The sequence below is a fragment of the Ranitomeya variabilis genome, chromosome 3, assembly GCF_051348905.1.
Source record: "Ranitomeya variabilis isolate aRanVar5 chromosome 3, aRanVar5.hap1, whole genome shotgun sequence".
NCBI classification, from domain to species: Eukaryota; Metazoa; Chordata; class Amphibia; order Anura; family Dendrobatidae; genus Ranitomeya; species Ranitomeya variabilis.
In genome coordinates, this window is record NC_135234.1 from 30,893,180 (window position 1) to 30,920,103 (window position 26,924).

Here is a 26,924-nt window from a genome sequence, read left to right on the forward strand (position 1 = left end):
AAGAGAGACTGGAGACTTGGTCCATCATTCTGGTCCTTCAGTCTGGAAAGAAATGATGGTGTGGGGATCCTCTTTAATACCATGCATGTCCAGGTGACAGAGTTCTGGAGATCTGTCCAGGCTGCTGTCTGATGCTGGACTTTACATTGGACTCCATCCTTTATAGAGCAATAAACATTTATGCTCCACAGACCAGGACATAGCGGAGCGAAGGTTGTTTGATCACATGAAGCCATATGGCTTTACCTCTAAAGTGTTTATATTGTGTGGGAATTTTAATAATGTATCTTGTAATGTGGATAGATCCAGCAGTCACAAGAAACTGCGATATGATGAGACATTTCTTAATAATATAGTCCAGTAGACCCCTATGGTTTCCATCATACCAGTAAGACGTACACATTCCATAAGGGGGTAATGCCAGCAGAATAGACAGGGGGTATATAAAGAGAGAGGTGAGATGTTCTCAATACAAGATAAGCCCTTTGGATTTCTCGGACCATTGTATGGTGAGCCTGACGCTTGATCTGTCCCAAGCTATAGTCTGTGGAAAGGGGTACTGGAAGGTGAATAGCTCTGAGATCCAAGATCCTTCACCACCTTCTATAATGATCGTAGGACCACCCAATGTATGTGTGATGACACAGCCGAGTGGTAGGAGACCATGAAAAATGACATCAAGCAGTTTATTATATGAGCAACCAGGAGACGTAGTAATATGGAGTATATGAGATACTCTGCCCTGATACTGCACCTGAGCCGGCTATATAGTAGGATGAATGGCGGTGAGGAGGTGGACGGACAGAGCGTCAGCCATATAAAGCAGCGAATGAGGGAGCTGCAGTACAATCGCCTCAAAGAGGCAGAGGGACAGTTTGATAATTGGGGCATCCATATCCCTCTTTATTGCCGGTAAAAACAGGATCAGTAAGAAGCTAATCACTGGCTTGTTGGATAAGAATGGGGTGGAGCAGTCACAGCAGGTGAAAGTCCACAAGATCATTGGTGATTATTATAGAGCTCTTTATAAAGGGTCTCATATCAATAAGGAGGACATTAAAGCCTATCTGAAGGGGGTGTCCATACCAACGTTAGACCTGGCACAGGCAGATGGTATGGCCAGTCCCATAACTGAGGAGGAGGTAAAGAAGAGCATTCACTCCTTAACCCCTTCCCGACATTTGACGTACTATCCCGTCGAGGTGGGGTGGGCCCGTATGACCGCCGACGGGATAGTACGTCATAGCCGATCGGCCGCGCTCACGGGGGGAGCGCGGCCGATCGCGGCCGGGTGTCGGCTGCATATCGCAGCTGACATCCGGCACTATGTGCCAGGAGCGGTCACGGACCGCCCCCGGCACATTAACCCCCGGCACACCGCGATCAAACATGATCGCGATGTGCCGGCGATGCAGGGAAGCATCGCGCAGGGAGAGGGCTCCCTGCGGGCTTCCCTGAGCCCCCCGCAGCAACGCGATGTGATCGCGTTGCTGCGAGGGTCTTACCTCCCTCCCTGCCTGCTCCAGACCCGGATCCAAGATGGCCGCGGATCCGGGTCCTGCAGGGAGGGAGGTGGCTTCACAGAAGCCTGCTCAGAGCAGGCACTGTGAAGCAGCCTGTACTTCTCGCAGATCGGTGATCTGTCAGAGTGCTATGCAAACTGGCAGATCACCGATCTGTATTGTCCCCCCCTGGGGCAAAGTAAAAAAGTAAAAAAAAAAATTTCCAAATGTGTAAAAAAAAATAAAAAAAAAATATTCCAAAATAATGAAAAAAAAAAAAAATATTATTCCCATAAATACATTTCTTTATCTAAATTAAAAAAAAAAAACAATAAAAGTACACATATTTAGTATCGCCACGTCCGTAATGACCCAACCTATAAAACTGCCACACTAGTTAACCCCTTCAGTAAACACCGTAAGAAAAAAAAAAAAAAAAACGAGGCAAAAAACAACGCTTTATTACCATACCGCCGAACAAAAAGTGGAATAACACGCGATCAAAAAGACTGATATAAATATCCATGGTACCGCTGAAAACGTCATCTTGTCCCGCAAAAAACAAGCCACCATACAGCATCATCAGCAAAAAAATAAAAAAGTTATAGTCCTGAGAATAAAGCGATACCAAAATAATTATTTTTTCTATAAAATAGTTTTTATCGTATAAAAGCGCCAAAACATAAAAAAAATGATATAAATGAGATATCGCTGTAATCATACTGACCCGACGAATAAAACTGCTTTATCAATTTTACCAAACCCGGAACGGTATAAACGCCTCTCCCAAAAGAAATTCATGAATAGCAGGTTTTTGGTCATTCTGCCTCACAAAAATCGGAATAAAAAGCGATCAAAAACGGTCACGTGTCCGAAAATGTTACCAATAAAAACGTCAACTCGTCCCGCAAAAAACAAGACCTCACATGACTCTGTGGAGCAAATGTGGAAAAATTATAGGTCTCAAAATGTGGAGACGCAAAAACTTTTTTGCTATAAAAAGCGTCGCTGGTTTCACACTTGCGTTTTTGTCTGCAGCGTTTTTTGCACAAAAAAACGCATGCGTTTTTTCCCTATATTTAACATTGAAAACGCATGCGGTTTTTTTGTACGCGTTTGGTCGCGTTTTCAAACGCATGCGGTTTTTTTCTGCATGCGTTCATTTTCAGAAATACAACCTGCAGTATTTTCTTGCGTTTTTAAGCACATGCGTTTGTTTGCGTTAAAAACGCATGCATTTTTATCGAAAAAAACAGAAAACACACTGAAAAGCCACCCACCACCATCAAGGTGATAAAGGGATCCAAACCCTAACCCTAACTCTACCCCTAACCTCACCCCTAACCGTTTAATGAACATTTTCTGACAGTCATAGTGCCACGTATTTCAGTGCCACGTATTTCAGTGCCACGTATTTCAGTGCCACGTATTTCAGTGCCACGTATTTCAGTGCCATGTATTTCAGTGCCACGTATCACGTATTTCAGTGCCACGTGTTTCAGTGCCACGTATTTCAGTGCCACGTATCACGTATTTCAGTGCCACATATTTTAGTACCACGTATTTCAGTTGCACGTATTTTAGTGCCACGTATTTCAGTGCCACGTATTTCAGTGCCACGTATTTCAGTGCCACGTATTTCAGTGCCACGTATTTCAGTGCCACGTATTTCAGTGCCACGTGTTTCAGTGCCACGTATTTAAGTGCCACGTATCACGTATTTCAGTGCCACGTATTTCAGTGCCACGTATTTCAGTGCCACGTATTTCAGTGCCACGTATTTCAGTGCCACGTATTTCAGTGCCACATATCACATATTTAAGTGCCACGTATTTAAGTGCCACGTATTTAAGTGCCACGTATTTAAGTGCCACGTATTTCAGTGCCACGTGTTTCAGTGCCACGTGTTTCAGTGCCACGTATTTAAGTGCCACGTATCACGTATTTCAGTGCCACGTATTTCAGTGCCACGTATTTCAGTGCCACGTATTTCAGTGCCACGTATTTCAGTGCCACGTATTTCAGTGCCACGTATTTCAGTGCCACGTATTTCAGTCACGTTTAGGGTTAGGGTTAGGGGTAGGGTTAGGGTTAGGGCTAGGGTTGGAGGTAAAGTTAGGGTTGGGGCTAAAGTTAGGGTTGGGGCTAAAGTTAGGGTTAGGGTTTGGATTACATTTACGTTTGGATTAGGGTTGGGATTAGAATTATGGGTGTGTCAGGGCTAGGGGTGTGGTTAGGGTTACCGTTGGGATTAGGGTTAGGGGTGTGTTTGGGTTAGGGTTTCAGGTAGAATTGGGGGGTTTCCACTGTCCAGGCACATCAGGGGCTCTCCAAGCGCGACATGGCGTCCAATCTAAATTCCAGCCAATTCTGCGTTGAAAAAGTAAAACAGTGCTCCTTCCCTTCCGAGCTCTCCCGTGCGCCCAAAAAGGGGTTTACCCCAACATATGTGTTATCAGCGTACTCGGGACAAATTGAACAACAACTTCTGGGGTCCAAGTTCTCTTGTTATCCTTAGGAAAATAAAAATTTGGGGGGCTAAAAATCATTTTTGTGGGAAAAAAAAAGATGTTTTATTTTCACGGCTCTGCATTATAAACTGTAGTGAAACACTTGGGGGTTCAAAGTTCTCACAACACATCTAGATAAGTTCCTTGGGAGGTCTAGTTTCCAATATGGGGTCACTTGTGGGGGGTTTGTACTGTTTGGGTACATCAGGGGCTCTGCAAATGCAACGTGACGCCTGCAGACCAATCCATTTAAGGCTGCATTCCAAATGGCGCTCCTTCCCTTCCGAGCTCTGTCATGCGCCCAAACAGTGGTTCCCCCCGACATATGGGGTATCAGCGTACTCAGGACAAATTGGACAACAACTTTTGGGGTCTAATTTATCCTGTTACCCTTGTGAAAATACAAAACTGGGGGCTAAAAAATCATTTTTGTGAAAAAAAAAAAAGAATTTTTATTTTCACGGCTTTGCGCTATAAACTTTAGTGAAACACTTGGGGGTTCAAAGTTCTCAAAACACATCTAGATAAGTTCCTTGGGAGGTCTAGTTTCCAATATGGGGTCACTTGTGGGGGGTTTGTACTGTTTGGGTACATCAGGGGCTCTGCAAATGCAACGTGACGGCTGCTGACCAATCCATTTAAGTCTGCATTCCAAATGGCGCTCCTTCCCTTCCGAGCTCTGTCATGCGCCCATACAGTGGTTCCCCCCACATATGGGGTATCAGCGTACTCAGGACAAATTGGAAAACAAATTTTGGGGTCCAATTTATTCTGTTACCCTTGTAAAAATACAAAGCTGGGGGCTAAAAAATCATTTTTGAGAAAAAAAAAAAAATTATTTTCACGGCTCTGCGTTATAATCTGTAGTGAAACACTTGGGGGTTCAAAGCTCTCAAAACACATCTAGATAAGTTCCTTAGGGGGTCTACTTTCCAAAATGGTGTCACTTGTAGGGAGTTTCAATGTTTAGGCACATCAGGGGCTCTCCAAACGCAACATGGCATCCCATCTCAATTCCAGTCAATTTTGCATTGAAAAGTCAAATGGCGCTCCTTCCCTTCCAAGCTCTGCCATGCGCCCAAACAATGGTTTACACCCACATATGGGGTATCAGCGTACTCAGGACAAATTGCACAACATTTTTTGGGGTCCAATTTCTTCTCTTACCCTTGGGAAAATAAAAAATTGGGGGCAAAAAGATCATTTTTGTGAATATGATTTTTTATTTTTACGGCTCTGCATTATAAACTTCTGTGAAGCACTTGGTGGGTCAAAGTGCTCACCACACATCTAGATAAGTTCCTTAGGGGGTCTACTTTCCAAAATGGTGTCACTTGTAGGGAGTTTCAATGTTTAGGCACATCAGGGGCTCTCCAAACGCAACATGGCGTCCCATCTCAATTCCAGTCAATTTTGCATTGAAAAGTCAAATGGCGCTCCTTCCCTTCCAAGCTCTGCCATGCGCCCAAACAATGGTTTACACCCACATATGGGGTATCAGCGTACTCAGGACAAATTGCACAACATTTTTTGGGGTCCAATTTCTTCTCTTACCCTTGGGAAAATAAAAAATTGGGGGCGAAAAGATCATTTTTGTGAAAAAATATGAATTTTTATTTTTACGGCTCTGCATTATAAACTTCTGTGAAGCACTTGGTGGGTCAAAGTGCTCACCACACATCTACACTCACCGGCCACTTTATTAGGTACACCATGCTAGTAACGGGTTGGACCCCCCTTTGCCTTCAGAACTGCCTCAATTCTTCGTGGCATAGATTCAACAAGGTGCTGGAAGCATTCCTCAGAGATTTTGGTCCATATTGACATGATGGCATCACACAGTTGCCGCAGATTTGTCGGCTGCACATCCCAAAGATGCTCCATACAAGGCAGGATGGATCCATGCTTTCATGTTGTTTACGCCAAATTCTGACCCTACCATCCGAATGTCGCAGCAGAAATCGAGACTCATCAGACCAAGCAACGTTTTTCCAATCTTCTACTGTCCAATTTCGATGAGCTTGTACAAATTGTAGCCTCAGTTTCCTGTTCTTAGCTGAAAGGAGTGGTACCCGGTGTGGTCTTCTGCTGCTGTAGCCCATCTGCCTCAAAGTTCGACGCACTGTGCGTTCAGAGATGCTCTTAGGCCTACCTTGGTTGTAACGGGTGGCGATTTGAGTCACTGTTGCCTTTCTATCAGCTCGAACCAGTCTGCCCATTCTCCTCTGACCTCTGGCATCAACAAGGCATTTCCGCCCACAGAACTGCCGCTCACTGGATTTTTTTTCTTTTTCGGACCATTCTCTGTAAACCCTAGAGATGGTTGTGCGTGAAAATCCCAGTAGATCAGCAGTTTCTGAAATACTCAGACCAGCCCTTCTGGCACCAACAACCATGCCACGTTCAAAGGCACTCAAATCACCTTTCTTCCCCATACTGATGCTCGGTTTGAACTGCAGGAGATTGTCTTGACCATGTCTACATGCCTAAATGCACTGAGTTGCCGCCATGTGATTGGCTGATTAGAAATTAAGTGTTAACAAGAAGTTGGACAGGTGTACCTAATAAAGTGGCCGGTGAGTGTAGATAAGTTCCTTAGGGGGTCTACTTTCCAAAATGGTGTCACTTGTAGGGAGTTTCAATGTTTAGGCACATCAGGGGCTCTCCAAACGCAACATGGCGTCCCATCTCAATTCCAGTCAATTTTGCATTGAAAAGTCAAATGGCGCTCCTTCCCTTCCAAGCTCTGCCATGCGCCCAAACAATGGTTTACACCCACATATGGGGTATCAGCGTACTCAGGACAAATTGCACAACATTTTTTGGGGTCCAATTTCTTCTCTTACCCTTGGGAAAATAAAAAATTGGGGGCGAAAAGATCATTTTTGTGAAAAAATATGATTTTTTATTTTTACGGCTCTGCATTATAAACTTCTGTGAAGCACTTGGTGGGTCAAAGTGCTCACCACACATCTAGATAAGTTCCTTAGGGGGTCTACTTTCCAAAATGGTGTCACTTGTAGGGAGTTTCAATGTTTAGGCACATCAGGGGCTCTCCAAACGCAACATGGCGTCCCATCTCAATTCCAGTCAATTTTGCATTGAAAAGTCAAATGGCGCTCCTTCCCTTCCAAGCTCTGCCATGCGCCCAAACAATGGTTTACACCCACATATGGGGTATCAGCGTACTCAGGACAAATTGCACAACATTTTTTGGGGTCCAATTTCTTCTCTTACCCTTGGGAAAATAAAAAATTGGGGGCGAAAAGATCATTTTTGTGAAAAAATATGATTTTTTATTTTTACGGCTCTGCATTATAAACTTCTGTGAAGCACTTGGTGGGTCAAAGTGCTCACCACACATCTAGATAAGTTCCTTAGGGGGTCTACTTTCCAAAATGGTGTCACTTGTAGGGAGTTTCAATGTTTAGGCACATCAGGGGCTCTCCAAACGCAACATGGCGTCCCATCTCAATTCCAGTCAATTTTGCATTGAAAAGTCAAATGGCGCTCCTTCCCTTCCAAGCTCTGCCATGCGCCTAAACAATGGTTTACACCCACATATGGGGTATCATCGTACTCAGGACAAATTGTACAACAACTTTTGGGGTCCATTTTCTCCTGTTACCCTTGGTAAAATAAAACAAATTGGAGCTGAAATAAATTTTGTGTGAAAAAAAGTTAAATGTTCATTTTTATTTAAACATTCCAAAAATTCCTGTGAAACACCTGAAGGGTTAATAAACTTCTTGAATGTGGTTTTGAGCACCTTGAGGGGTGCAGTTTTTAGAATGGTGTCACACTTGAGTATTTTCTATCATATAGACCCCTCAAAATGACTTCAAATGAGATGTGGTCCCTAAAAAAAAATGGTGTTGTAAAAATGAGAAATTGCTGGTCAACTTTTAACCCTTATAACTCCGTCACAAAAAAAAATTTTGGTTCCAAAATTGTACTGATGTAAAGTAGACATGTGGGAAATGTTACTTATTAAGTATTTTGCGTGACATATGTCTGTGATTTAAGGGCACAAAAATTCAAAGTTGGAAAATTGCAAAATTTTCAAAATTTTCGCCAAATTTCCATTTTTTTCACAAATAAACGCAAGTTATATCGAATAAATTTTACCTTTAACATGAAGTACAATATGTCACGAGAAAACAATGTCAGAATCGCCAAGATCCGTCAAAGCGTTCCAGAGTTATAGCCTCATAAAGGGACAGTGGTCAGAATTGTAAAAATTGGCCCGGTCATTAACGTGCAAACCACCCTTGGGGGTGAAGGGGTTTAAAGGCCAACAAGAGCCCGGGACTGGACGGCCTGACCAGCGAGTTTTATAGAGAGTTTAAGGACTTATTAGCTCCAAACCTGGTGAAGGTCTAAAATGATTTCATCTCTGCAGGGAAGCTCCTACAGTCCCAGTATAAATCTGTTCTGGTTCTCCTGGCAAAGAAAGGAAATCTAAAAGATATAAAGAACTGGCGTCCATTGTCTTTGCTAAACACGGATTATAAAATTCTGGCCAAGATCTTGTAATATCGGCTGAGTGAGGTGGCGGGTGAGCTCATCATCGCCAACCAGACGTGTGGTGTGAAGGGACGGACAACAGAAAACTCATTGCCGTTGGTGAGAGAAGCTGTGATGTACATTAAAGGGAACCTATCACCCCGTTTTTTAAAGATAAGATAAAAAAAGTGTGAAATAGGGGCAGAGCTGGGCTTTACATTCGTGCCTTTTTTGTGCCTTCATTCCCCCGTTAGGCTGCCGAAATACCTTTTTGAAGTGGCCGTTTTGTCCTGTCACTCAACTTGGTCAGGTCGGATGGGCGTGGCTAAATAGCGGTTCCTCCCCCCTGCTTCTCGGCGTTTCTTTCGTAAACGCGATCTGTGAATGGCACAGATCGCGCTTATTATTAGCAGTTGCGCAGTTAGTTTTCCTCCGGCGCCTGCGCATTATGTTTTGCCCAACTGTGGGCATAGCAATAATTACCATCACTGCGCATGCGCGGGTGGTGCCCCGGAAGTGATCATATGGGCACAGTGTTTACATGGATGCCGTGCCGGTAAAATTTTCTCAGCCCGAACTGCGAGCGTAAGTTTGGTGCCAAAATCGCTCGCCTGCCTATCGTTCTATCTATCGTTCTATCTATTCTCTATCTTATCTATTATCTATCTATCTATCGTTCTTTCTATCAATTATCTATCTTATCTATTATCTATCGTTCTTTTTATGTATCTATCTATTATCTATATTTCTATATATCCTTTCTATCTATCTATCTATTATCTATCTTTCTTTCTCTCTATCTATTATCTATATATCCTTCTTTCTATCTATCTATCTATCTATCTATCTATCTATTATCTATCTATCTATTATCTATCTTTCTTTCTCTCTATCTATTATCTATATATCCTTCTTTCTATCTATCGTTCTTTCTATCTATTATATAACTATCGTTCTTTATATCTATCTATCTATCTATCTATCTATTTATTGTTCTATGAATCTATCTATATATCTATCTATCTATCTATTGTTATTTCTATCTATCGTTCTTTCTATCTATTAGCTATCATTCTTTCCATCTACCTATCTATTAGCTATTGTTCTTTCTATCTATCGATCTTTATATCTATATATTATCTATCGTTCTTTCTCTCTCTCTATCTATCTATCTATTATCTATAGTTCTTTCTATCTATCTATTTATAGATCTTTCTATCTATTATCTATCGTTATTTTTTTCTATATATTATCTTTCTTTCCTTCTTTCTATCTTTCTATCTATTATCTATCTATCATCTATCTATCTATCATTATTTCTATCTATCGATCTTTCTATCTATTGTTCTCTCTTTCTATCTATCTATTATTTATCTATCTATTACCTATCTATTAGCTATCTATTGTTCTTTCTAACTATCTATCGATCTTTCTATCCATTATCTATTGTCTTATCTATCTATTTTTTATCTATCGTTCTTTCTATCTATCTCTATCTATTATCTATCTATCGTTCTTTATATCTATTATCTATCTATCGTTATTTTTATCTATCTATCTATCATCTATCTATCTATCTATCGTTCTTTCTATCTATGGTTCTATCTATTTATCTACCTATCTATTATCTATCTATCTATCTATCTATCTATCTATCGTTAGTTATATCTATCTATATTGACCTTTCTATCTATTATCTATTTTTCTATCGTTCTATCTATCTATCTTTCTGTCTATTATCTATCTATCTATTGATCTTTCTATCTCTTATCTATCGTTCTTTCTCTCTATCTATCTATTATCTATATATCTATATTTCTTTTTATCTATATATTATCTATCTATCTATCTATCTATCTATCTATCTCGTTTCAGCTACCTATCACATTCTATCGAACCCTTCTAACTTTCTTATTCCTTCTTTCTATCTATTTATCTAACTCATCTATCTAAGAGCATATTACATACAACATACAACCGGCAACATAAACACTGTGACATACACCCAGCGATATACAACTTGTAACCTATCACATTTGACATGCAACATACGACTTTGAACATACTATGTGCGACATGCAACGTGCGACGACAACATGCGACATACGATAACATGCGACACACAACATGCGACTACATGTCACATGCAACAACATGTGGCAACGTACAAGTACATGCGACATGCAACAACATGAAACTACATATCATATGCATCAACATTCAACAACATGCGACATGCAACATGCGGCAACATGCGACTACATGCAACAACATGCATCAAGCAACATGTCACTACATGCGACCACATGCGGCATGCAACAACATGCAACATACAACAACATGCGACTACATGTCACATGACACAACATGCGACATGCAAGATGCGACTACATGCCAAATGCTGCAACATGCGAGTGCATGCGACTACATGCGTATTGCAACAACATGCGACTACATGTCGCATGCAACCACATGCGACAGGCTAAACCATCCGTCTACATGCAAAATTCATAACCATGCGCCATGCGATAGCATGCTCGTTGCGACATGCGGAGACATGCAGCATGTAACATACACCACATACATACAATACATACATACAGACATACAACATAGATTACATACTCACCATCACTTGTCACTTTGATCCCCGAAGCCAGTGTCATGTATAAAAAAAATTAAACTAAAAAAATAAAAAGTCCCTGTCCGCAGAAATCCTATGTAAACGAGTGTCCAACGACGATCTCCCGTTGAGAGCAGGAACATCTGCAGATGTGACTGCTCTCCAGGGGCTCCAAGAACACAATGAAGGTAGGAAAGTATCCTTCCACATTGTGTTACTCACAATGTATTCCTCCAACACTGTGACAAAATAGTCCCTGGCCTCACTTCTGCCAATGCTGTTCAGGCAGCTTTGCTACAAATTGAGACTAGGAAAAATGGTTGACCTCTTCAGTGATGCACTGCAGGAGACATTATCTCCTGTCATTGTGTCACTGAGGGTCCTATAGATCAGAGACATCACCCGATGTCACTGTGCTATAGGGGAGATCCTCCAGGGACACGCGTCACTTGTTGGACTACGGCGAACACAGGTAGTTTAAGGTTTGTTATTTATTTTTTTTTTAACAGGTCCAGAACTATGGTAAGTATGGTCAAATGAAGAATATTAAAAAATTTTTTTGTAAAAATGTGTGTGTGTGTTATTAATCCATTACTATCAATTTATTACTAACGGATAGGTGTCTTATTGACGCCTCTCCGTTAGTAATCCGGCTTAATGTCAGCTTACAATAGCAAGGTGACATTAACCCCTTATTACCCCATATCCCACCGCTACACGGGAGTGGGAAGAGAGGGGCTAAGTGCCAGAATTGGCGCATCTGACAGATGTGCCATTTCTGGGGCGGCTGTGTACTGGTGTTTGTAGCCGGGGGGGGGGCAATATCCATGGACCCTCTCTAGGCTATGAATATCAGCACACAGCTGTCTGCGTAGCCTTTCTGGATATAAAATATAGGGGGACCCCACGTCAATTTTTTTTGGGGGGTCACCCTATTTTTATCGCCAGGAAAGGCTACGCAGACAGCTGTGGGATGGTATTCATAGCAGGCTACAAATATTGGTACACGGTCGTCGGCTTACCCCCTCTGGCGCAGAAAATTCCGCGGGAGCACACGCCGTTTTTGGGGTTTTTTTTTTCTGTTTTACATGGGATTCTGTTTGTCAAACTTCTGACATCGTTACTTGCTTCCCACCATGGGTTCATGAAGTTTTGCTATCTATCTGAAATTTTGATTATACTTTTATGTATTACTTTGTTCACTATGATTTCTGCATTATAGCTCTTTTATTATATCTATAAATCTAATTACATAACACCACAGATTTTATTAGGAAACATTGTACATCTTATTTTTATTGCACTACATTACAATTTTTTTAATTTTGGCTGGTACAATTGGTGTTGCAGTTGCAGGTTGTGTATCGCCTACAAACAACATGCGATCACAGCCTCAAAGATGCTTATTGTCACAGATACTGCGCAGCCCTACTGGTATGACCTTTTGACATAACATAACAAGTACAGAATTTCGACGTCCAATGTACCAGACCCACTACGGCCATTGTGTTTAATCTGATCAACAGTGGTACATTATTTAAAATACTATTTTCATTGTCTGTTACATAACGTCGGGGGCTAATCGACAACAGTAGCCAAATACACAATCCATCAAAGGTTATGGGCGTATGTTAAGACTCAAACCATGCTTACAGCTTCCAATCACAGCAAATTTGTGTAATAAGATTATGAAACTACGTGCACATGTCAAAACCATATAAAATTATGATACTCAGGGCTTTCATCTTACCATTATGTTTTATATCCGCTCTTTATGTAATTATTCTTAAGTAATATTTTATATTACTTCAGAATGGGATGTAACCTGTTTAAAGGGAACATGTCAATTGAAATTGGCGTGACCGGTTTTTGGTCATATGGGCGGAGTTTTCGGGTGTTTGATTCATTCTTTCCTTACCCGCTGGCTGCATGCTGGCTGCAATATTGGATTGAAGTTCATTCTCTGTCCTCCATAGTACACGCCTGAGCAAGGCAAGATTGCCTTGTGCAGGCATGTACTAAGGAGGACAGAGAATGAACTTCAATCCAATATTGCAGCCAACGGGTAAGTAAAGTGTGAATCAAACACCCGTAAACTCTGCCTATAATACCAAAAACCTTTCCCGCCAAATTCAGGTGACCGGTTCCCTTTAAAAAAATAAAATAAAATCCATTAATAAAAATTAAAATTTTGCATGAAACTAAAACAGATAATATATGTTTTCAAAGGCAATATGTCACAACAAAAAATGGATATTACCTAAGGAAACCTATTTAGGGGCTTATCTCCAGCATTCTGAAATGCATTCTGTAATGCTGTAGATAATCCCCCAATGTATCCATAAAAATAAGAAAAAAAGGTTATATTATACTCAACCAGGGGCAATAATGTTCAATGGGTGTTGCAGAACGGTTTCATGGGCATCACGGTACGTTTTAATTGGCGTCATGCTCCGTGTAATGCAGTACCCAGGAGCATGGAATGGGTAAAGATGCCCAGCTCCTGCGCACTGCGTTATTTACTTTGCCTGTAACAAGCCAGACTAAAGGCCCCGTCTCACATAGCGATTTACCAACGATCACGACCAGCGATATGACCTGGCCGTGATCGTTGGTAAGGCTACTTTCACACTAGCGTTAACTGCATTACGTCTCAAAACGTCTTTTTTCCGAAAAAACGCATCCTGCAAAAGTGTTTGCAGGGTGCGTTTTTTCCCCATAGACTTGTATTGGCGACGTATTGCGACGGATTGGCATACGTCGTACGACGGATGCGTCGAAATTTGGCCACACGTCGTCGGCAAAAAACGTTGATTGTAACGTTTTTTGTCTCCGCCTAAAAAACGTGTCGCGACGCATCCTGCGGCATGCGTCGTTGGCTACAATGGAAGCCTATGAGCGACGGATGCGTCGGGACACGTCGTACGACGCAATGCAGCGCTGCAATACGTTTTTTTACACTGAGCATGCTCAGAAGCAGGATTTTGTTGCCAATTGGCCAGACACCCCCAAATCTATATAAACCTGGCCTGGGCCTTCATCCCCACATATGCCAGCAAGACCCAGAGAGAAGACTGCCAGCCACAAGACCCCAGCCAGCCACGTATATAAGTGCCACGTATTTAAGTGCCACGTATATAAGTGCCACGTATTTAAGTGCCACGTATATAAGTGCCACGTATTTAAGTGCCACATATTTAAGTGCCACGTATTTCAGTGCCACGTATATAAGTGCCACGTATTTAAGTGCCACGTATATAAGTGCCACGTATTTACGTGCCACGGTATTTACGTGCCACGTGTAACCACATAGTTATAGTATTTATAGTACGTGGCACTTATATACGTGGCACTGAAATACGTGGCACTTATATACGTGGCACTTAAATACGTGGCACTTAAATACGTGGCACTTATATACGTGGCACTGAAATACGTGGCACTTAAATACGTGGCACTTAAAATACGTGGCACTTAAATACGTGGCACTTATATACGTGGCACTTAAATACGTGGCACTGAAATACGTGGCACTTAAATACGTGGAACTTATATACGTGGCACTGAAATACGTGGCACTTAAATACGTGGCACTTATATACGTGGCACTTAAATACGTGGCACTTATATACGTGGCACTTAAATACGTGGCACTTAAATACGTGGCACTTATATACGTGGCACTTAAATACGTGGCACTTAAATACGTGGCACTTATATACGTGGCACTTAAATACGTGGCACTTAAATACGTGGCACTTATATACGTGGCACTGAAATACGTGGCACTTAAATACGTGGCACTTCTATACGTGGCACTTAAATACGTGGCACTTATATACGTGGCACTGAAATACGTGGCACTTAAATACGTGGCACTGAAATACGTGGCACTTATATACGTGGCTCTTATATACGTGGCAGTTAAATATGTGGCACTGAAATACGTGGCACTGAAATACGTGGCACTATGACTGTCAGAAAATGTTCATTAAACGGTTAGGGGTGAGGTTAGGGTTTGGATCCCTTTATCATCATCCGTAGTTCATTAATCGGATGTATCCAGAGTCGCCTCCGTCTCCGTTGCTGCAGAAGCATCCTCTGTTTTTCCGCTGCCACCTCCTTCTCCCGCACTATGATATCCAGGCGATTCGTCTCAAAGATAACGTCGGTAATAGTGTTGAGCGATACTTTCCGATATCGGAAAGTATCGGTATCGGAAAGTATCGGCCGATACCGTCAAAATATCGGATCCAATCCGATACCGATACCCGATCCCAATGCAAGTCAATGGGACGAAAATATCGGAATTAAAATAAACCCTTAATAAACTTGTAGGTTCATTCTACATGAAGGAAAACAACTAAGAATAATGTAGGATGTATTGGGGGACGTGGCGGAGATATTAAAGGGACAGAGGTTTAGCCCAATGTAATAGAATAGCAGGATTTTTTATTTTTTTTTATGAAGTTCGGCGTTAGAAAGAATTTGACTATGTTATTTTTTTTTTTTTTTATGTCAGATATTGATGTTTCACTACTTCCACGCCCTTCACCTTCTTTTTTACTTCTCCCACGCTTTCTTCTTAATTATCCTCATCATCAGCTTCTTTGACATCAACTTCTTCACCTTATTCATCTTCTTCTTCATCTTCTACCTATTATTTTTTGGGTTACATTGTTCATATTCTTTTTATTTTACTATTATCTTCATCATATTCAACTTCTTCATCATATTCTTATTTGTGACAGGCATTCCCGTAGTTGTTATCTATAAAAGATTGAAGATTACACCTTCCGTTCTGCCTGTCACAAACCAGTTACATTTGTCCGCGTTCAGTTTGGCCTGCAGCATCAGGCTTTATCCAGGGGCACCACGAGGAGGAACGGACTCACCCCCATACACTGCTTAGTCTTCTTCTGCTTATAATTTACATAATATTTTTTTGCTCTGATATTTTGTGTTATGCTTAATGTCCTTCTGCTCTTTGTTCTGCAGCCTCTTGTTCTTCTGCTTCTCGGTCTTCCAGGTCGTCGTCGTCTCCAGGGTCGTCGTCTCCGGGGTCGTCGTCATCGGGGTGGTCTCCGGGGTCGTCGTCATCGGGGTGGTCTTCAGGGTCATCGTCTCCAGGGTCGTCGTCATCACGGTGGTTGTCGTCTCTGGTGTCGTCGTCATCTTAGGGGTGTTCTTCCGGGTCATCGTGTTTAGTCTCTTGAACTTGGAAATGTAGCAGAAGGTACAAGAAGGCTGAGAAAATGCCGAGAACCAGCTGATGGAACTGGAACTCGGATGGCTACCCGAAGGTCCAAGAGCCAATGGAACTACCGAGGACCAGCTGACGTTACTGGAACCCGGTTACTAAGCAGGAGGTACCCGTGCCTGAAAGCACTACCAAGGACCACCTGACGTTGGTGGAACTCGGATACCCAGAGGGAGGCACCTAAGCCAAAGGCTCTGCCCGGAACCAGCTGACGGTACTGGAACCAGGATGGGGAGCAGAAGGTACAAGAGCAAAAGACACTGCCGAGAACCAGCTGACGGTGCTGGAACCCGGATGGGTAGCCGAAGGTCCAAGAGCCAATGGAACTACCGAGGACCAGCTGACGTTACTGGAACCCGGTTACTAAGCAGGAGGTACCCGTGCCTGAAAGCACTACCAAGGACCACCTGACGTTGGTGGAACTCGGATACCCAGAGGGAGGCACCTAAGCCAAAGGCTCTGCCCGGAACCAGCTGACGGTACTGGAACCAGGATGTGGAGCAGAAGGTACAAGAGCAAGTGTCTGCGTGGCTTTTGCAGGACACGTTGCCGGCTGCACAGCAGGGGAACAGCTGGCGGTGCTGGACCCCACTGACACATTGGCGAGGTGTTTGGCTCTGTGCAGCCAGCACTTCCGGACAGCAACGAGCGGTGTTGTAGCCCGGGCTCTGCAGGGGGAGCAGAGTGTAGGCCGAAGCCTACTTGAACCAATTTCAAAGGTAACCTTTAACCCCCCCTCAGGGGTTAGAAAGTAGAAGAGCCACAGCTTATGCAGCAGTAGTGCTGCACAAGTCAAAGGTTGCTCTTTTAATTTCGCTCCTTGCACACGCTGAATGAAACACGTATAACATTTAGCCCTTTATACAGTCAAACTGTGTTGGAGGCGCGAGTTCCCTTTGTAATGAGACGCAGCACAGATGTCAAGAATCCCACCTTGGTGCTGGGTGCAGCCTCCTGAGCGTTGTTATTTGCTGTACAGGAGTCTGCGCTGTCGTGTTATCCCCTGGCCTAGCGCCGTTAGCGCTGCCCATCTTCTGACCTCATTTAATGTTGGCCGGTGCGGTTCGCGATGCCCATGAATCACAGCCCCGCAGTGTATTGACATAGTTTAAACACTGCGGGGCTGGGATTCATGGCCTGGCGCAGTACATATGTTCGCCTCTCGCTTGGGTTCTTACACCCGCTTCAGACTATGCGGCGTCATCTGATCCCTTATCGCATGCCACGGCCATGAAGCCGCACAGTCCGAAGAAGGCGGAAGGAGAGGAGGGACAGGCGAACTGATGCACTGATCCTGCCCATCAATCACACCCTCGCAGTCCCAATAAATAAGACACCGAGGGGCGTTGTGTGGGTCAGGGCGGCCGCAGAGGCGCAGGCAGCCAAACCATGATGCCAGAAGACGGGCAGCGCTACCAAGGGGGTTGCAGCGTGTCATTACAAAGGAAAGTCACACCACCGGGACGGTTAAATGGTCACACAGAGGACACATTGCAGACGTGTTTTCAGTTCCACATGTGCGAGGAGAATACGTTTCTGAGCCACCTTGCACACATGCAGCATTACCGCTGTACAAGGTGGCTGGATAACGTAAAAACGCCTGGGGGAGGGGGGACAGGTTCCCTTCAATTTCAGTTCTTGTGTCTGCGTGGCTTTTGCAGGACACGTTGCCGGCTGCACAGCAGGGGAACAGCTGGCGGTGCTGGACCCCACTGACACATTGGCTGGTGTTTTTCTCTGTGCAGCTAGCACATCTGGGCAAAAACTGGCGGTGTGTTAGAGCCCAGGGACAGCAGGAGGAGGAGCAGGAGGAGGAGGAGCAGGGGGAGGGGAGTGTAGGCCGAAGCCTGCACAGGCGGCAGCTTTGGGTGTGTTGTGTCTGCGTGACTTTTGCAGGACACGTTGCCGGCTACACAGCAGGGGAACAGCTGGCGGTGCTGGACCCCACTGACACATTGGCGAGGTGTTTGGCTCTGTGCAGCCAGCACTTCCGGACAGCAACTAGCGTTGTTGGAGCCCGGGCTCTGCAGGTGGAGCAGAGTGTAGGCCGAAGCCTAATTGAACCGATTTCAAAAGTCACCTTTAACCCCCCCTCAGGGGTTACAAAGTAGAAGAGCCACAGCTTATGCAGCAGCAGTGCTGCGCAAGTCAAAGGTTGCTCTTGTAATTTTTCTCCTTGCACACGCTGAATGGAACACGTATAACATTCAGCCCTTTAGACAGTCAAACTGTGTAATGGAGGCGAGAGTTCCCTTTGTAATGAGACGCAGCACAGGTGTCAAGAATCCCACCTTGGTGCTGGGTGCAGCCTCCCGAGCGTTGTTATTTGCTGTACAGGAGTCTGCGCTGTCGTGTTATCCCCTGGCCTAGCGCCGTTAGCGCTGCCCATCTTCTGACCTCATTTAATGTTGGCCGGTGCGGTTCGCGATGCCCATGAATCACAGCCCCGCAGTGTATTGACATAGTTTAAACACTGCGGGGCTGGGATTCATGGCCTGGCGCAGTACATATGTTCGCCTCTCGCTTGGGTTCTTACACCCGCTTCAGACTATGCGGCGTCATCTGATCCCTTATCGCATGCCACGGCCATGAAGCCGCACAGTCCGAAGAAGGCGGAAGGAGAGGAGGGACAGGCGAACTGATGCACTGATCCTGCCCATCAATCACACCCTCGCAGTCCCAATAAATAAGACACCGAGGGGCGTTGTGTGGGTCAGGGCGGCCGCAGAGGCGCAGGCAGCCAAACCATGATGCCAGAAGACGGGCAGCGCTACCAAGGGGGTTGCAGCGTGTCATTACAAAGGAAAGTCACACCACCGGGACGGTTAAATGGTCACACAGAGGACACATTGCAGACGTGTTTTCAGTTCCACATGTGCGAGGAGAATACGTTTCTGAGCCACCTTGCACACATGCAGCATTACCGCTGTACAAGGTGGCTGGATAACGTAAAAACGCCTGGGGGAGGGGGGACAGGTTCCCTTCAATTTCAGTTCTTGTGTCTGCGTGGCTTTTGCAGGACACGTTGCCGGCTGCACAGCAGGGGAACAGCTGGCGGTGCTGGACCCCACTGACACATTGGCTGGTGTTTTTCTCTGTGCAGCTAGCACATCTGGGCAAAAACTGGCGGTGTGTTAGAGCCCAGGGACAGCAGGAGGAGGAGCAGGAGGAGGAGGAGCAGGGGGAGGGGAGTGTAGGCCGAAGCCTGCACAGGCGGCAGCTTTGGGTGTGTTGTGTCTGCGTGACTTTTGCAGGACACGTTGCCGGCTACACAGCAGGGGAACAGCTGGCGGTGCTGGACCCCACTGACACATTGGCGAGGTGTTTGGCTCTGTGCAGCCAGCACTTCCGGACAGCAACTAGCGTTGTTGGAGCCCGGGCTCTGCAGGTGGAGCAGAGTGTAGGCCGAAGCCTAATTGAACCGATTTCAAAAGTCACCTTTAACCCCCCCTCAGGGGTTACAAAGTAGAAGAGCCACAGCTTATGCAGCAGCAGTGCTGCGCAAGTCAAAGGTTGCTCTTGTAATTTTTCTCCTTGCACACGCTGAATGGAACACGTATAACATTCAGCCCTTTAGACAGTCAAACTGTGTAATGGAGGCGAGAGTTCCCTTTGTAATGAGACGCAGCACAGGTGTCAAGAATCCCACCTTGGTGCTGGGTGCAGCCTCCCGAGCGTTGTTATTTGCTGTACAGGAGTCTGCGCTGTCGTGTTATCCCCTGGCCTAGCGCCGTTAGCGCTGCCCATCTTCTGACCTCATTTAATGTTGGCCGGTGCGGTTCGCGATGCCCATGAATCACAGCCCCGCAGTGTATTGACATAGTTTAAACACTGCGGGGCTGGGATTCATGGCCTGGCGCAGTACATATGTTCGCCTCTCGCTTGGGTTCTTACACCCGCTTCAGACTATGCGGCGTCATCTGATCCCTTATCGCATGCCACGGCCATGAAGCCGCACAGTCCGAAGAAGGCGGAAGGAGAGGAGGGACAGGCGAACTGATGCACTGATCCTGCCCATCAATCACACCCTCGCAGTCCCAATAAATAAGACACCGAGGGGCGTTGTGTGGGTCAGGGCGGCCGCAGAGGCGCAGGCAGCCAAACCATGATGCCAGAAGACGGGCAGCGCTACCAAGGGGGTTGCAGCGTGTCATTACAAAGGAAAGTCACACCACCGGGACGGTTAAATGGTCACACAGAGGACACATTGCAGACGTGTTTTCAGTTCCACATGTGCGAGGAGAATACGTTTCTGAGCCACCTTGCACACATGCAGCATTACCGCTGTACAAGGTGGCTGGATAACGTAAAAACGCCTGGGGGAGGGGGGACAGGTTCCCTTCAATTTCAGTTCTTGTGTCTGCGTGGCTTTTGCAGGACACGTTGCCGGCTGCACAGCAGGGGAACAGCTGGCGGTGCTGGACCCCACTGACACATTGGCTGGTGTTTTTCTCTGTGCAGCTAGCACATCTGGGCAAAAACTGGCGGTGTGTTAGAGCCCAGGGACAGCAGGAGGAGGAGCAGGAGGAGGAGGAGCAGGGGGAGGGGAGTGTAGGCCGAAGCCTGCACAGGCGGCAGCTTTGGGTGTGTTGTGTCTGCGTGACTTTTGCAGGACACGTTGCCGGCTACACAGCAGGGGAACAGCTGGCGGTGCTGGACCCCACTGACACATTGGCGAGGTGTTTGGCTCTGTGCAGCCAGCACTTCCGGACAGCAACTAGCGTTGTTGGAGCCCGGGCTCTGCAGGTGGAGCAGAGTGTAGGCCGAAGCCTAATTGAACCGATTTCAAAAGTCACCTTTAACCCCCCCTCAGGGGTTACAAAGTAGAAGAGCCACAGCTTATGCAGCAGCAGTGCTGCGCAAGTCAAAGGTTGCTCTTGTAATTTTTCTCCTTGCACACGCTGAATGGAACACGTATAACATTCAGCCCTTTAGACAGTCAAACTGTGTAATGGAGGCGAGAGTTCCCTTTGTAATGAGACGCAGCACAGGTGTCAAGAATCCCACCTTGGTGCTGGGTGCAGCCTCCCGAGCGTTGTTATTTGCTGTACAGGAGTCTGCGCTGTCGTGTTATCCCCTGGCCTAGCGCCGTTAGCGCTGCCCATCTTCTGACCTCATTTAATGTTGGCCGGTGCGGTTCGCGATGCCCATGAATCACAGCCCCGCAGTGTATTGACATAGTTTAAACACTGCGGGGCTGGGATTCATGGCCTGGCGCAGTACATATGTTCGCCTCTCGCTTGGGTTCTTACACCCGCTTCAGACTATGCGGCGTCATCTGATCCCTTATCGCATGCCACGGCCATGAAGCCGCACAGTCCGAAGAAGGCGGAAGGAGAGGAGGGACAGGCGAACTGATGCACTGATCCTGCCCATCAATCACACCCTCGCAGTCCCAATAAATAAGACACCGAGGGGCGTTGTGTGGGTCAGGGCGGCCGCAGAGGCGCAGGCAGCCAAACCATGATGCCAGAAGACGGGCAGCGCTACCAAGGGGGTTGCAGCGTGTCATTACAAAGGAAAGTCACACCACCGGGACGGTTAAATGGTCACACAGAGGACACATTGCAGACGTGTTTTCAGTTCCACATGTGCGAGGAGAATACGTTTCTGAGCCACCTTGCACACATGCAGCATTACCGCTGTACAAGGTGGCTGGATAACGTAAAAACGCCTGGGGGAGGGGGGACAGGTTCCCTTCAATTTCAGTTCTTGTGTCTGCGTGGCTTTTGCAGGACACGTTGCCGGCTGCACAGCAGGGGAACAGCTGGCGGTGCTGGACCCCACTGACACATTGGCTGGTGTTTTTCTCTGTGCAGCTAGCACATCTGGGCAAAAACTGGCGGTGTGTTAGAGCCCAGGGACAGCAGGAGGAGGAGCAGGAGGAGGAGGAGCAGGGGGAGGGGAGTGTAGGCCGAAGCCTGCACAGGCGGCAGCTTTGGGTGTGTTGTGTCTGCGTGACTTTTGCAGGACACGTTGCCGGCTACACAGCAGGGGAACAGCTGGCGGTGCTGGACCCCACTGACACATTGGCGAGGTGTTTGGCTCTGTGCAGCCAGCACTTCCGGACAGCAACTAGCGTTGTTGGAGCCCGGGCTCTGCAGGTGGAGCAGAGTGTAGGCCGAAGCCTAATTGAACCGATTTCAAAAGTCACCTTTAACCCCCCCTCAGGGGTTACAAAGTAGAAGAGCCACAGCTTATGCAGCAGCAGTGCTGCGCAAGTCAAAGGTTGCTCTTGTAATTTTTCTCCTTGCACACGCTGAATGGAACACGTATAACATTCAGCCCTTTAGACAGTCAAACTGTGTAATGGAGGCGAGAGTTCCCTTTGTAATGAGACGCAGCACAGGTGTCAAGAATCCCACCTTGGTGCTGGGTGCAGCCTCCCGAGCGTTGTTATTTGCTGTACAGGAGTCTGCGCTGTCGTGTTATCCCCTGGCCTAGCGCCGTTAGCGCTGCCCATCTTCTGACCTCATTTAATGTTGGCCGGTGCGGTTCGCGATGCCCATGAATCACAGCCCCGCAGTGTATTGACATAGTTTAAACACTGCGGGGCTGGGATTCATGGCCTGGCGCAGTACATATGTTCGCCTCTCGCTTGGGTTCTTACACCCGCTTCAGACTATGCGGCGTCATCTGATCCCTTATCGCATGCCACGGCCATGAAGCCGCACAGTCCGAAGAAGGCGGAAGGAGAGGAGGGACAGGCGAACTGATGCACTGATCCTGCCCATCAATCACACCCTCGCAGTCCCAATAAATAAGACACCGAGGGGCGTTGTGTGGGTCAGGGCGGCCGCAGAGGCGCAGGCAGCCAAACCATGATGCCAGAAGACGGGCAGCGCTACCAAGGGGGTTGCAGCGTGTCATTACAAAGGAAAGTCACACCACCGGGACGGTTAAATGGTCACACAGAGGACACATTGCAGACGTGTTTTCAGTTCCACATGTGCGAGGAGAATACGTTTCTGAGCCACCTTGCACACATGCAGCATTACCGCTGTACAAGGTGGCTGGATAACGTAAAAACGCCTGGGGGAGGGGGGACAGGTTCCCTTCAATTTCAGTTCTTGTGTCTGCGTGGCTTTTGCAGGACACGTTGCCGGCTGCACAGCAGGGGAACAGCTGGCGGTGCTGGACCCCACTGACACATTGGCTGGTGTTTTTCTCTGTGCAGCTAGCACATCTGGGCAAAAACTGGCGGTGTGTTAGAGCCCAGGGACAGCAGGAGGAGGAGCAGGAGGAGGAGGAGCAGGGGGAGGGGAGTGTAGGCCGAAGCCTGCACAGGCGGCAGCTTTGGGTGTGTTGTGTCTGCGTGACTTTTGCAGGACACGTTGCCGGCTACACAGCAGGGGAACAGCTGGCGGTGCTGGACCCCACTGACACATTGGCGAGGTGTTTTTCTCTGTGCAGCTAGCAGTACCGGGCCCCAACTGGCGGTGTTGGAGCCCAGGGTCAGCAGGAGGAGCAGGGGGAGCGGAGTGTAGGCCGAAGCCTGCACTCGAGCAAGTTGAAAGGAAACCTTTAACCCCCCCCCCCCCAGGCGTTTGTAGCTGAAAGAGCCATTGTGTACAGCACTAATGCTGGAAAAGGTAAACTTAGCTCTTTTAATTATGGTCCTTGCACATGCGGAACCTAACAGTTATGAAATGTGTCCCCTCACAGCGTTAAACCGTCCGGTAGGTGGAACTTTCCTTTGTCGTGTGACGCAGCACAGCCATCATTTTTACCCCCTTGGCGCCGTGCGCCGCCTCCTCAGCGTTGTTTTAATCTGTCCCGGAGCCTGGGCTGTTAGGTTAGCCCTTGGCCATGCACACATTTTGCGCTGCCCGTCTTCTGACATCATTTGGTGTCAGGCTGGCTGCGCCTGTGCGGGTGCGCTGGCCGAGATCCCGCCTCGCAGTGTCGTCTAATGTAATCCCACCGCGGGCCTGTGATCCGTGCCCGTGCGCAGTGCATATCCTCTCCTCTCACTCCCCTCCCTACGGCTTTTTCAGACTGTGCGGTGTCACGGCCGTGGCATGCTATTAGGGACCAGCTGACATCGCACAGTCTGAAGAAGCCGTAGGGAGGGGAGTGAGAGGAGAGGATATGCACTGCGCACGGGCACGGATCACAGGCCCGCGGTGGGATTACATTAGACGACACTGCGAGGCGGGATCTCGGCCAGCGCACCCGCACAGGCGCAGCCAGCCTGACACCAAATGAGGTCAGAAGACGGGCAGCGCAACATGTGTGCATGGCCAAGGGCTAACCTAACAGCGCAGGCTCCGGGACAGATTAAAACAACGCTGAGGAGGCGGCGCACGGCGCCAAGGGGGTAAAAATGATGGCTGTGCTGCGTCACACGACAAAGGAAAGTTCCACCTACCGGACGGTTTAACGCTGTGTGGGGACACATTTCATAAGTGTTTGGTTCAGCATGTGCAAGGAGCATCACGAAAAGAGGCACTTTTTCCCTTTGCATCATTACTGCTGCACAAGGTGGCTCCTTCAGTAACAAACGCCTGTGGGGGGGGGGGGGGTCAGGTTCCCTTACATTTAACTTGTTGTGCCTGCGTGGCGGTCGCAGTACACGTTGCCGTATACACAGCAGGGGAACAGCTGGCGGTGCTGAACCCCACTAACACATTGGCGAGGTGTTTGGCTCTGTGCGTACAGCACTTCTGGACGGCAACTGGCGGTGTTGGAGCCCAGGGGCAGGTGGAGGAGGAGGAGGTTGGAGGAGGTAGGAGGAGGTAGGAGGGATTGCCACACACACAGCAGGGGAACAGCTGACGTTACTGAACCCCAATAACAGAGGAGGGACTGTTGACTGTGCGTACAGCACTTCTGGACGGCAACTGGCGGTGTTGGAGCCCAGGGGCAGGTGGAGGAGGAGGAGGTTGGAGGAGGTAGGAGGAGGTAGGAGGGATTGCCACACACACAGCAGGGGAACAGCTGACGTTACTGAACCCCAATAACAGAGGAGGGACTGTTGACTGTGCGTACAGCACTTCTGGACGGCAACTGGCGGTGTTGGAGCCCAGGGGCAGGTGGAGGAGGAGGAGGTTGGAGGAGGTAGGAGGAGGTAGGAGGGATTGCCACACACACAGCAGGGGAACAGCTGACGTTACTGAACCCCAATAACAGAGGAGGGACTGTTGACTGTGCGTACAGCACTTCTGGACGGCAACTGGCGGTGTTGGAGCCCAGGGACGGGTGGAGGAGGAGGAGGTAGGAGGAGGTAGGAGGGATTGCCACACACACAGCAGGGGAACAGCTGACGTTACTGAACCCCAATAACAGAGGAGGGACTGTTGACTGTGCGTACAGCACTTCTGGACGGCAACTGGCGGTGTTGGAGCCCAGGGACGGGTGGAGGAGGAGGAGGTTGGAGGAGGTAGGAGGGATTGCCACACACACAGCAGGGGAACAGCTGACGTTACTGAACCCCAATAACAGAGGAGGGACTGTTGACTGTGCGTACAGCACTTCTGGACGGCAACTGGCGGTGTTGGAGCCCAGGGGCAGGTGGAGGAGGAGGAGGTTGGAGGAGGTAGGAGGAGGTAGGAGGGATTGCCACACACACAGCAGGGGAACAGCTGACGTTACTGAACCCCAATAACAGAGGAGGGACTGTTGACTGTGCGTACAGCACTTCTGGACGGCAACTGGCGGTGTTGGAGCCCAGGGACGGGTGGAGGAGGAGGAGGTAGGAGGAGGTAGGAGGGATTGCCACACACACAGCAGGGGAACAGCTGACGTTACTGAACCCCAATAACAGAGGAGGGACTGTTGACTGTGCGTACAGCACTTCTGGACGGCAACTGGCGGTGTTGGAGCCCAGGGACGGGTGGAGGAGGAGGAGGTTGGAGGAGGTAGGAGGGATTGCCACACACACAGCAGGGGAACAGCTGACGTTACTGAACCCCAATAACAGAGGAGGGACTGTTGACTGTGCGTACAGCACTTCTGGACGGCAACTGGCGGTGTTGGAGCCCAGGGACAGGTGGAGGAGGAGGAGGTTGGAGGAGGTTGGAGGAGGTAGGAGGGATTGCCACACACACAGCAGGGGAACAGCTGACGTTACTGAACCCCAATAACAGAGGAGGGACTGTTGACTGTGCGTACAGCACTTCTGGACGGCAACTGGCGGTGTTGAAGCCCAGGGACGGGTGGAGGAGGAGGAGGTTGGAGGAGGTAGGAGGGATTGCCACACACACAGCAGGGGAACAGCTGACGTTACTGAACCCCAATAACAGAGGAGGGACTGTTGACTGTGCGTACAGCACTTCTGGACGGCAACTGGCGGTGTTGAAGCCCAGGGACGGGTGGAGGAGGAGGAGGTTGGAGGAGGTAGGAGGGATTGCCACACACACAGCAGGGGAACAGCTGACGTTACTGAACCCCAATAACAGAGGAGGGACTGTTGACTGTGCGTACAGCACTTCTGGACGGCAACTGGCGGTGTTGGAGCCCAGGGACGGGTGGAGGAGGAGGAGGTTGGAGGAGGTAGGAGGGATTGCCACACACACAGCAGG

At 47.6% G+C, this 26,924-nt stretch overlaps 1 protein-coding gene across 1 annotated transcript in view; it reads left to right on the top strand.

The window, feature by feature from the left end:
- The first annotated feature begins 775 nt into the window (after positions 1 to 775).
- The window catches only part of LOC143817606 (uncharacterized), a 49,066-nt gene continuing 22,917 nt past the window's right edge, over positions 776 to 26,924 (top strand). The window contains exons 1-2 of the mRNA XM_077299096.1: positions 776 to 873; positions 923 to 1,142. Coding sequence (XP_077155211.1) covers positions 776 to 873; positions 923 to 1,142 — 318 coding nt within the window. The remainder of the gene's footprint in view (positions 874 to 922; positions 1,143 to 26,924) is intronic.